The following is a 12,759-nucleotide window of genomic DNA, read 5'->3' as shown; positions in this document are numbered from 1 at the left end:
GAGTGAGGTTACACGTGCTCGACTCCCGCCTGCACAGCAGACACTCTTGCTCGTTTTAAAGATAAGGAAATGCTACCCAGTTGTCAGACAGCTTTCCCAAGGTCACATAGTCAGTGGTAGAGCTAGAACCATTTCTCTAGGGGATTTACTTGTCTTCTGTATCTTTCTCAAGAAGATGTGTTTCTCCAACCCCTTCCCTGGGTTTAGTATACCAGTTAAAACTCCCAAATCTTAGAAAACACAACTTACAATCACTGGAGTTAAGACGTGTAATGGCATTGCAGACTCTGAGTTAATTAGAAAGGGGTGGGGGTGGTCTCTCAGACAAGCTCCTGTGTTTTGTGTGCACTATCTTTATATTTCTAGAATTTTGCTAGCAACACGACAGTAATGTTTTCTTTGTTTTGAGATATTTTGTTAACTGGTGGCACTGTTTATTTCTTTTCAGGTATCAGGTGGCTCAAATCCCCCTGAGGAAGATTTGAGTCCAGTGAGAGGAAATATCACCTTTCCACCCGGCAGAGCCACTATAATTCACAACTTGACTGTACTTGACGACGAGGTTAGGCACTGTTAAGTACACAGAAGGCAGCATCAGTGATGGAGACTTTGAGAGAACTGTTTTTGAATATTGAATTGTATTTATTATTTGAAATTACTCAAGGGTGCAAAATTAATGTGTTATACCCATTCACACTTTAACCACGAGTAGCAAGATGTTATTTGTGAATGTGGCTTGCAGATGCTTCTCTGCTTTATTTCATAGTAACTCGTGCTTACAGGGCTGGAGGTGTGGGGAGGCACTTGCCTAATGTGCGAGGCCCTGGCTTCCATCCCCAGGGTCTTGAACTAAATGTAACATAATATAAACATTGAAGAATTTGAAACATCTGCTTATTATTTTTGCACTAATCATTATGTTCGAGGAAAATTCTATTAAAATTGATTCCTTTTTAAGATTAAAATATTTATCAGTGCATGTGTGTTCATAAGCACATGCATCATACACATAGCTTCTGGGAATCTCAGGTTACCGTCTTATGTGGCCTCTTCAACTCATGGGCCGTCTTGTTACCTACTTTGTTTACATATTTTTAGGTTCCTAGTCACAGAGATTTTATGGTTATATTTTATGTACAGCCCACTGCAAATTTACATACATGACAGAGCTTAATCACAGAGCCAAATCTGAATAGTAGAGCAGAGATGTCTCTCATGAGCCAGTAAGAAAAACTTGCAAAGGAATACAGTATTGCTAAAGAAGAGAAAACAGAGGAACAAGGCAGAAATAACGTAGCTTCCTACACAAATCCTGTAACCAAAGCACAAACAAGAGCTAAAGAAGGAAATTCTGTAGAAATGTTAGAAGAGTAGACTGTTCTGGAACAACCTGAGACATTTGGTAGACATCAATGACCTTGTTTTTCTAGGTTGGGAAATCAACAAAGGCTTTCTCCTCAGAGGCCCCAGGATAATAGTAGGTTATGGTCCATGTAAGAGGAATTAATTACTGATCTTGTAAATGGAAAAGATTTAATAGCATCTTTTGGGATAAGTGTCTTTACTTTGATATATTTCTACTGATGGAGACAAAATGATGTGTGTTTTTACTTCATAAATTCATAAAATGACATAAAGTTCACAAAAGTGGAATTAATAGTGAATGCAGAGTTTGAACAGCAAGGCACACTGGGGATTAGCCTCAGGATCTCTGTAAGCTGTAACTAACTGTTCTCTTGAGCAATGTTAGCATTTTGCGGAGAAGTGACATTCTTGGATCCTTCTCCTGGGAGCCATGGTGTCCTCTTAACAATCATAGAACTGACTCCAGAACCACACATCACAGACAGAGATTCAAAAGCCATTCCTATGCTGAAATTTAGCAACTATATGTATTTAGTATCCTTATCAGATTCTAGGGTATTATTAGACTTGGAATACTCTTTAGGTCCCTACCAATGATCTGAAGTGGACAAGGATTTACCAACATTTGGACTGTGTGTAATTTACAGTTTTTCCAACTTTGATCAAGATTCAAAGAAACAAGTACGCATCACCAACTCTTCGCAGAATTACTTTACTACTTTTTATTTTCTATCTGAACGGAAAATCAATTAGCATTTGGAAGAGAACTCACTGAGAACTTAGTGTGTGGAGTCTTAGCGAGCCTCTTTCTGTCCCCCTTAATTCAAGCTTTTCAGTTTCTATGAAACACTCATTTTTCCCCCCTTACTTGGGCCTGTTTGTGGATCTTTTGGCTAATGATGGTTTGCTTGTATCTTGTAACAGGTACCAGAGAATGATGAAATGTTTTTGATTCAACTGAGAAGTGTAGGAGGAGGAGCAGAGATTAATGCCTCGAGGAGTTCGGTTGAGATCATTGTGAAGAAAAATGATAGTCCCGTGAAGTTCCTGCAGAGCGTTTACGTGGTTCCTGAGGACGACCACGTCCTCACGATTCCTGTGGTTCGGGGAAAGGATAACAATGGACATCCCATCGGATCTGACGAATCCCAAGTGTCCGTCAGATACAAGGTTGTGACTGGGGATTCAACAGCACACGCCCAGCAAAATGTTGACTTCATCGATCTTCAGCCGGATACCACTCTTGTCTTTCCTCCTTTTGTTCATGAATCACACCTGAAATTTCAGATAATCGACGACCTCATACCAGAGATAGCCGAATCGTTTCACATTATGTTACTAAAGAACACCTTGCAGGGAGATGCTGTACTAATGGACCCTTCTACGGTACAGGTCACCATTAAAGCGAATGACAAGCCTCATGGAGTTCTTTCATTCAATAGTATTTTGTTTGAAAGGCCAGTTGTAATTGATGAAGATACAGCGTCCAGGTATAATTTACTTTAAACTTATAATTATTTTATGGTAGCTACATGATTTAATTTTTATGCTGCCGATACATGTCGAGCTGATAGAATATTTGCCTTTTCCACTATGACTGCTTTACTGATTTCCCTTTTAATGTGATTTAATTATTAAAAGAACTCACATGGTGACAAGTTCTTAGGCTATATCCACATATATGTATTTTCATATTAAAAATAATGATTTTTGTGTTGGTCTCTGCTTTTTAAAAGTGTATCATATGACTCCGTGTGTTATAAACAATTCTAGATTCGAAGAAATTACAGTGGTTAGAAACGGAGGCACACACGGGAATGTGTCTGTGAACTGGGTGTTGACCCGGAACAGCAGTGATCCCTCACCAGTGACTGCAGACCTCAGCCCTGCTTCTGGGACTCTACAGTTCGCACAAGGGCAGATGCTGGCACTAATCCCTCTAGCCATCATTGACGATGAGCTTCCAGAGGAGGCTGAAGCTTACCTACTCACAATCTTGCCTCACACCATACAAGGAGGCGCAGAAGTGAGCGAACCAGCGCAGGTAGGGCCTCTGTCACGCATCACCCGTGTCAATACTTCCGTGACAACAAAACAGCTGAGGGATCTAAGTTTACATAGCCACAGACATGCACACTTCTCCATGCTCAGCCAACAAGCTCTACTGTCTTTAAGCCCAGACAAATACTTTGCCATTTAAAAAGTGTCAAAACTTCTATTTTCTGAAAAATTTCAAAAGTGTTTTTGATTCTTTTCCACTTTTTCATATACGTGTTCTTATAGGCACGTATACACGTGTTCTTAAGACACGGCACATAAATAAGTAATAAGTCAGAGGGTTGGAGCATCCCAGTTGTGTAGCTCCTCCTCTTTACACTCTCTTCCATTTGCAGCTGCTGTTCTACGTTCAGGACAGCGATGATGTCTATGGTGAAATAGCCCTTTTTCCTGTGGAAAGCCAAAGGATTGAAAGCAGCCCTAGCGAGCGATCCTTATCCTTGAGTTTTACGAGACTCGGGGGAAGTAAAGGAGACTTGAAGGTGATTTATTCTGCACTTTATATTCCTGCTGGAGCTGTGGACCCCTTGCGAGCAAAAGATGGCATCTTAAATACGTCCAGAAGAAACACTCTCCTTTTCCCGGAACAGAACTATCAAGTCACTGCAAAACTGCCAATAAGAAATGATGCATTTCTTCAGAATGGGGCCCACTTCCTAGTGCAGGTACTATAATGATCGAAATAATCTCAATTTTGGTCAAACTCCAAGAGTCTATGGAAAATAGCTAACAGTTACTTTGTTTGTATTCATACTTTAGATTCTATTTGTTACCTGAAACTACTTAGGGATGGTGTAGTGATACCCATTGGTAATCCAGTACTCAGGAGACTAAGACAAGAGGAGCATGAGCCCTAGGCCAGCCTGGGCTACATACTGAAACTGTTGGAAACTGAGTGTTCCCTAAGAGACAACACTTTCTCCTATGGCATATTAATCTGTATAAGGGAAGGATTCTGCAGAAATAACTGTTTTAGCCAGGGGCTACTACAGATAACCCCACCCATGGAATGCAAGTGGACGGTAGTGAGTGACATAGTAGAGTGACAGACTGGCGAGCAAGGCCATAGCTGTGGCTTGGCTTGGAAAATATGACATGATAAAGGGATTTATGGAATAAATGTTTCTGACAGCATTTATTATGAGAGGCATTTTTTTCATTTGTTTCTTCATTAAGTGTGGATCACATCCCTGGGCCTCTCGCTGTGAAAAGCCCTGCCTCACACCCATCCGTCTTGCCATCCTTCCTTTTCAACTTCTGTTTGCAAACACATTATTTTTATATTATAATTTAAAATGGATGCACCCATTTGGGAAGTATCTCCATTTTCCACACCTTTGATATTGACTAGATATTAAATTAGAAAGCAATGAGGGCTGCTTGTCAAAATTTAATGAGATAAAGAAGTTTGATAGAGAATTAGATAATGGGGGTTATCGTAAAGTTAGCTAACTTTAGGTAAGTTAGGTATCTCAAACCAAGCATGTGGTGCACGCCTTTAATCTGAGCACTCTGGAGGAAGAGGCAGGCAGATCTGAATTTGAGGACAGCCTGGCCTCTGTAGCAAGTTCCAGGCTACCCAGGCCTACAAGGTGAGATCTTGTCTTAAAAGAACAAAACAAAGCATAATAGAAAACTAAATATTGCTTGGGCACACATCATGCCACCCACAGTGTAGACCGAATGAATACTGTTTTCCATCACTGTCTGTGTTTCACACCACCATTTCTACTAGCTCTGCACTTGTACCTAGGCCTTTGTAAAAGGAATGGCATACTCTTTCTAGCCCGGATGGAAGACACATGCTCTGGGCACTTTATTAACAAGCTGTAAGACTAGATTGGATAGGTTTTGACTATTCTAACTTATATTCCCGCTGTATGTCTGTTACTTGCTCTTTCTCCTGGACACATGCTCATGGCCCATCTCCTCTCCTAGTCTCTCCTGAGACTCGACAGACCCTTAAGTCCTGCCTTCCTCTACTACTCAAGCACAGCTCGTAGCCTTTTATGGACTTATTAATCTGGGGAATAAGGTTTGCACAACACAAATGGTGTACATGAGAATTCGCTTGTTTTGGGGCAACCATATCTTGGGACACAGAGCTTAGCATTTGAATCCATAGCAGCACCAGACCAACACTAACAGGTCTTAGTTTATGCATTGGAATGGCTGTCTCCGAGTTGACTGTTTCTTTCTTTCTTTCTTTTTTTATTGGATAGTTTATGTATTTACATTTCAAATGTCATCCTCTTCTCCCCTCTCTCATCCCCCCTCCCCCGCTTCTATGAGGATGCTCCTACTCCCACCCACCTGCTTCCACCTCAACGCCCTGGCATTCCCCTACACTGGGTAAAGGAGCCTTCACAGGACCAAGGCTTTTCCTCCTACTGATGCTGGACAATGCCATCCTCTGTGATATATGTAGCTGGAGTCACGGTATTCATTGGTTGATGGTTTAGTCCCTGGGAACTCTGAGGTATCTGGTTAGTTGATATCGTTGTTGTTTTTCCTATGGGGTTGCAAACCCTGTCAGCTCCTTCAGTCCTTTCTCTAACTCCTCCATTGGGGTCCCCTTGTTCAGTCCAATGATTAGCTGCAAGCATCTTAAGCTGTATCACTAAGGCTCTGGCAGGAGACACCCAGAGTTAGTGCCTGGGTTTGGTGGATGGATATAGATGGATCCCTAGGTGTGGCAGTCTCTGTGTGGCCTTTCCTTCAGTCTCTGCTCTACTCATTGTCCTTGTATAGTCCTCTCGTGAGTATTTTGTTCCCTCTTCTAAGGAGGACTGAAGCATCCACACTTTATTCTTCCTTCTTCTTGAGCTTCATGTGGTCTGTGAATTGCACCTTGGGTATTCCAAGTTTTGGGGCTAATATCCAATTATCAGTGAGTGCACACAATGTGGGCTCTTTTGTGATTGGGTTACCTCACTCAGGATAGTATTTTCTAGTTCCATCCATTTGCCTATGAATTTCACGAAGTCATTGTTTTTGACAGCAGAGTAGTATTCCATTGTATTAATGTACCACATTTTCTGTATCCATTCCTCTGGGTTCTTTCCAACTTCTGGCTATTATAGATAAGGCTTCTATGAACATAGTGGAGCACGTGTCCTTGTTATATGTTCGAGCATCTTTTGGGTATATGCCCAGGAGTGGTATAGCTGGATCCTCAGGCAGTTCAATGTCCAATTTTCTGAGGAACCTCCAGACTGATTTCCAGAATGGTTGTACCAGTCTGAAATCCCACCAACAATGGAGGAGTGTTCCTCTTTCTCCACATCCTCACCAGTATCTACTGTCACCTGAGTTTTTGTTCTTAGCCATTCTAACTAGTGTGAGGTGGAATCTCAGGGTTGTTTTGATTTGCATTTCCCTGATGACTAAGGATGTTGAACATTTCTTTAGGTGCTTCTCAGTCATTTGCTATTCCTCAGCTGAGAATTCTTTGTTTAGCTCTGTATCTCATTTTTAATAGGATGATTTGTTTCTTTGGAGTCTAACTTCTTTAGTTCTTTGTATATATTGGATATTAGCCCTCATTCAGATGTAGGATTGGTAGAGATCTTTTCCCAATCTGTTGGTTGCTCTTTTGTCCCACTGACAGTGTCCTTTGCCTTATAGAAGCTTTGAAATTTTATGAGGTCCCATTTGTCGATTCTTGATCTTAGAGCATAAGCCACTGGTATTCTGTTCAAAAAATTTCCCCCTATACCTATGTGTTCAAGATTCTTATGTACTTTCTCTTCTATTAGTTTCAGTGTATCTGATTTAATGTAGAGCTTGTACAAGTCAATAAGAATGGATGGATTTGCATTTTTCTACACGCTGACCTCCAGTTGAACCAGCACCATTTGTTGAAAAGGCTGTCTTTTTTCCATTGGATGGTTTTAGCTCCTTTGTCAAAGATCAAGTGACCATAGGTGTGTGGGTTCATTTCTGGGTCTTCAATTCTATTCCATTGATCTCATGTGTTCATTTTCTCTGAAAGTAAAGGTCATATGCAGACCTTTCAACTCCCTATTTGTCTTTACAGTTTATTTTGTAAAGTCAATGTAATTTACTAAAGAATCAAACATTGTTATATTTGGCTTAGTTTAAATGTCAGTATTGGACAGATTGTAGTATAATTTCTTTTTATTTTTCTTCAGAGGAGTATTTACTAAATGTGGTTTTCTTCACCTCCTTCTCGTGTACATAATTATAATTTCCGCAAATTGCATGACATTTGAGTGAGCATGTCCACTGGCCCTTTGCAGTGTGCTGTTTGTCACTGGAGTACTCCAGTGCTGGGAGCACAGCCCCAGTCCTGTCCCTTTCTGGAGAGCACGGAGCTCACAAATGTCTACTATGGTTTCTTAGCCGCCGCGCCGCCGCCGCCGCCGCCGCCGCAGCAGCAGTAGCAGCAGCAGCAGCAGTGTTTCAAGTCTTCAACTCTGCAAAGCTCTGAAATGACACCAAACTGGAGCTTTGCAATGCTCTGTGATGCTCCGAACCCAAGGCGAGGAACACCAAGGCCCGCTTCTCTCTACTCTGCCCACCTGTAGATTATATCTCTATTCACCAATTAGAAATGACTTGGCCTCAGAGTCACTTGGGTCTGTGAGCAAACTCTATTGTCTCTGGGCCAACCAGGTCTTGCCTCTCTCCACCCCCGCACTTAGCATTACAATGCATAGCAGCAGACTAAGGCTCAGCAAAAGAAAGTTTAAGGAAAAGGGAGTTGTGGAGCTGTTTAGAAGTAGTTCCCTGGGGCCGTTCCACTCTTTGTTGTCTGGATATCAGCGGTCCAATCCAAAAGTAAACACCAAACATGAGTCAGCGGTGGCAGCATAATCCAGCAGAAACAGCAATGTTCTGCTGAATCAGTCAGAATGCCATGACAAATTCTTTTGCCATTTCTCTCTACAAAATGAAGACCAGCAAAGACCAGACAGGACCAGAGAAGCCCAGAGAAGCCCAGAGAAGTGTTGCATGGCACAGCAGTGCAGGAGCCTCCTCCCACTGTCTTGGGGGGTTCTATGTATAGTCATTCTAAACATCATATTTGAGGGCCTCTCAAGTGTGTCAGTTTTCAGCAAAACATCACATGCCCTCTCAGAAGACAGCCTCCCGAAAAACATCACGTGACACAGCTGAGTCTTTAAAGAAAGCAGAAACTTCCACTTCCAGAGCTTCCAAAAGTGACGGAAGGCGACTGGAGAATCGCAGGATATTTTCATATGGAAGGGGGATGTTACTTGGTTTTTAAGATCGCGTATTTCATATTCTGAGATGACGAATGAAGGGCCATTCTAGATGAGGAGGATACCGTCTTCGTCAACTGCTGGGAGATTAATAGTACTTTATATGTGTCGTGCACTTCTTTAAGCATTAGGTTGCTCTGGGTATGACTGGAGTTCCGAATGGTCTTGTGATGACTTAGGTCTGGCAAAGAAGGGGGTAGGTGAATGATTTGATATATAGGTCAGTGGAAACCAGGCAGAAAATGTTTTTACATTTGGCTTTTAAAGAGTCAGTGTGGTTGGCTACAGGTGACGAGGCAGACAGACAGGTGGAAACATACAAACAGGTAATAGCAATGGGACCTGCAGCAGGAGAGTGCTTTCTATCTGGATTCACTGTCTCTAAAATGTCCATGTGACGGTTGTGAGATGCTCACTAGTAACTGGTTATAATGACTTGGAGTTTGAGGGAGATGCTCACACATTACTGAAGAGGTAGGGTGAAGCTATAAGGTAAAGAACACAGGAGGAATCCCACATAATAATCATACCCAATGATAGGAAAAGACTCTACCTTGGTGGATGCCTCACGATGTGTAAGAAGGACAGTACAGGTAGGTCCTGAAGCTCTTGTTACTGGTGGCCGGAATCTTAAACCTATCCTTCTTGATTTTGTTTTGCTTTATAGTTGGAAGCTGTGGAGTTGGTGAACATAGTCCCTCTGATCCCACCAGTAAGTCCCAGATTCGGGGAAATCAGAAATACTTCATTACTGGTTACCCCAGCCATTGCGAATGGAGAAATTGGCTTTCTTAGCAACCTTCCAATCATTTTGCATGAACCCAACGATTCTGCTGCTGAGGTGGTAAGTATGCCTTTTTCCATTTGTATGTCCTAACATGTCTGAAGTACATGAAGACTTTTTAATAATAGGATTCAAATGTATTTAATAGACTATATTCTATTTAGAATAAATAACTGATGAGCATCTGTTTTTTCTATAATTCTTACTATTTGTAAGATATATATACATATATATACACATATATATTTGTATACATACATGTCTAAGTATGTATGTAACAAATATAATGATAGAAAAAGAAACTGTTTACTTGAGAGTTGTGGTGGCCTGGGGGAATACTAGAAACAGTAGCTGGGATGGATGGAAGGAGGGGAGGGAGGAAGGGAAATGTTATAATACTATTTTAATTAAAAATAAAAATTTTATACAAATTTTAATTAAAAGTAGAATTTATCATTCATGATGAGAGTAGAGTTTAACAGTGGTTGGTTTTACACAGTGCTGTGACATTTCATAGCCAATTATGAACCTGGTTTTTAGTGGTCATACAGTGGAGACATGGGTGTTTTTTGGGGGGCTCTGTCTTCTGAACGCTGTGTTCTGCCTCAGGTGGGACTGAGGATTCACAGGTAGCTCTGAGTACTGTGGTCGATGCCAGTTGTGATGGCAGTAACATTGTGAAATGCTGAGCCTTATCAAAATAACTGTAGCTATATATAATACATATGTATTACAGACACACGCACGGTCACAATACAATAAAAACTGTATATAAACTTATTGTCCTGCTCCTCCAAGTATGTTTTTAATGCCACTTCTTTACATGGGGAAGACATGGTCAGCTAGTTATATTTGCATGTGTGTGCAGAGCTCATGTTAACTCATGAACATGCATTTCAGCAGAGTTTTGCTGTTCTTTTTCTCCTTTTTAAAATAAGGTATCTATTCCCTTGCATCGAGATGGAACTGATGGCCAGGCTACTGTGTACTGGAGTTTGCGGCCCTCTGGCTTTAATTCAAAAGCGGTGACTGTGGATGACACAGGTCCCTTTAATGGCTCTGTTGTGTTTTTATCTGGGCAAAGCGACACATCAATCAACATTACTGTCAAGGGTGATGACACACCGGAGTTGAACGAAACTGTAACGCTTTCTCTGGACAGGTAAGAACTCATGCAGGAAACTGCAACTTTTATGTGTTTGATGAGTGATTTTGTTTTAATTCATTTCTCCTTATGTTGGGAAAACTCTGAAGAAGGACCATTAAGGCTTTCATACATTTCTGTTGTATATGGGAGTTTTTTTTTCCTTTGAATATGAACATTACTATATTTTGTGACCTTTTACTACCCTGCTTTGCTCTGAGGGAGCAGTATGTAGAGAGTTTATGGGAAGTAGCTGGCAAATTTGAAGCATGGTGTATCCTGTTGTGTCCATGAGGGTGGCAGTGAGCCATCTGAAACGTTAGGTCACGCACTCTGCTCTCTCGTCTTTACATCCAAGAGGGCCAAGGTTAGACCTTTATCAAGTGGTTTAAAAGAAAAGATTACTCTTCATTCTCTTTACATGATATTTAAATAATAAATAATTTTTATTTCTATATAATAAAAAATTACACGAATCTGTGTGTTATCTTTCAGCCGTTGTAATAAGAACTGCCCAGCATTTCTCTGGATGTACTCAGGGCTTCTGTTATGTTTGGTTAGTTAGTTAATTATCTAGTTAAAAATTCAGAGCATACTTTCTAAAGAGAAAATGCAATCTGAGTAGTTGATGGCGATGATTTTAGAAAGCTACCCCACAGTTACCTTCTATGACAGTGCCGCTGGACCACATTGAACAATTCAGAATTATACAAAGTAAGATTCAGGACTGAATTCAGGGCCTTTTATATTGCAGATGAATGGATCAGTGAGACTTTATCCTGTGCTTTTTAAAATATCTGATTAGCAGTTCCTGTGTATAATTTTGGGTAAGGGTAGGGGTAGGGGTAGGGGTAGGGGTCTGGCACTCTAGATGTAGACAAAGCTGACCTCAGACTCTGGTCTCTAGAGTGCTGGGGTTAAAGGTGTGCACCATCTTGTCTGGCATAGTTTTTTAAATGCCAGACAATATTTTCCTCTTATTATTTTATCTATTTGTAATTGTAACTGTAACATAACTGAGGTTATTTTCTATGCCACAAATCCAGTCTCACAGAAGACACTAGAAGGTAAACACAGTTTGGCATAATTTTTAAAATGAATGAACGAACAAAAGGTAGACTCCAGAGAACACATCTGCTGATCAGCCACTGTTCGTTTCTTTCAGAAGCACAGATTTATTTTCCTCCTCAGCAAAAGTGAAAAAAACAAAACAAAACCAAAAGCCAACATGCATTCTAAATGACGCCATCATAATATGTTATGAAGTAACTTATGGTTAACTCTTTCACTTCATAAAAGCTAGTGAAATTCAGTGAAATATAAATTTGAAATAGATTTTTTCAAGGACCTTTGAAGTAATTTAAGTGTGAACACAATTAAGTCAATGGACAGGTATAGGGAACACTAAAGCAAATTGAACAATACTTATAAGCCTGTGGCACTTGATAGAAACCTTGTCAGCTTGCCGATCTCCAGGGATGTTTAAAAAATAATGTAAATCACACCTTAGCAGATCCCAGCAGTTCTTGTTTATAGTCATTCAAATGTCACGTGAACATTAGCAATGAATTAACCGATATTTCAAAGCTCTTCCTTTTCCCGTCCATCCCCCTGCCTGTGTGAAAGCTACACAGAGCCAGTCACAGGGCTAGGTTTGAATATTGCACTTTTTAAAAAATGGAGTTTATCAATAAAAAAGTGCAGTCACATGTCGGTTCAGTGAGAAACTTGTATGCAAACAAGAATAAACTAAGTATATTCCTGTATCCAAAGACCATTCAAATAAATAAGAGAGAATGAATCTTAGCATTTGAAAGTGATTTGGTCTGGATCCTCCTATAGTTTTGCAAAATTTTAACCAAGCTTCAGCAAAATGATGGATGAACCAATGCTAGTGTGATCGTATTGCAACCAAAATAGTGATACTTTAGTAGGGTGAATTGCACACTTTTCTCATAAGGTTATACTCAAGGTCTTATATCTAAACTAACTTTGATCTGATACTAAACAATTAAAAGTAACTACAATAAAACACCTACTAAAAGTACTCTATAGTTTAACATTTTGCAATTAGAAGCATTTTTTTGTCATTTGACTTAATAAAAACTATGGTATATAAAACTCTTTATAAATGATAAGGTCTATTTATTTTTCTTTGA

The 12,759-nt window shown here is 40.3% G+C and overlaps 1 protein-coding gene across 2 annotated transcripts in view; it reads left to right on the top strand.

Moving 5' to 3' along the window:
• Positions 1–12,759, top strand: part of Adgrv1 (adhesion G protein-coupled receptor V1) — a 580,259-nt gene that overhangs the window by 38,613 nt on the left and 528,887 nt on the right. For both annotated transcript variants that reach the window (XM_039103389.2, XM_039103390.2), the window contains exons 6-11: positions 449–562; positions 2,290–2,855; positions 3,139–3,409; positions 3,759–4,088; positions 9,340–9,516; positions 10,395–10,618. In XM_039103389.2, the coding sequence (XP_038959317.1) occupies positions 449–562; positions 2,290–2,855; positions 3,139–3,409; positions 3,759–4,088; positions 9,340–9,516; positions 10,395–10,618 (1,682 nt within the window). The remainder of the gene's footprint in view (positions 1–448; positions 563–2,289; positions 2,856–3,138; positions 3,410–3,758; positions 4,089–9,339; positions 9,517–10,394; positions 10,619–12,759) is intronic.

Source organism: Rattus norvegicus, chromosome 2 (assembly GCF_036323735.1).
Source record: "Rattus norvegicus strain BN/NHsdMcwi chromosome 2, GRCr8, whole genome shotgun sequence".
Classification (NCBI taxonomy): domain Eukaryota; kingdom Metazoa; phylum Chordata; class Mammalia; order Rodentia; family Muridae; genus Rattus; species Rattus norvegicus.
The sequence above is the reverse complement of the archived record's forward strand: the minus strand, read 5'-3'. Positions and strand labels throughout refer to the sequence as shown.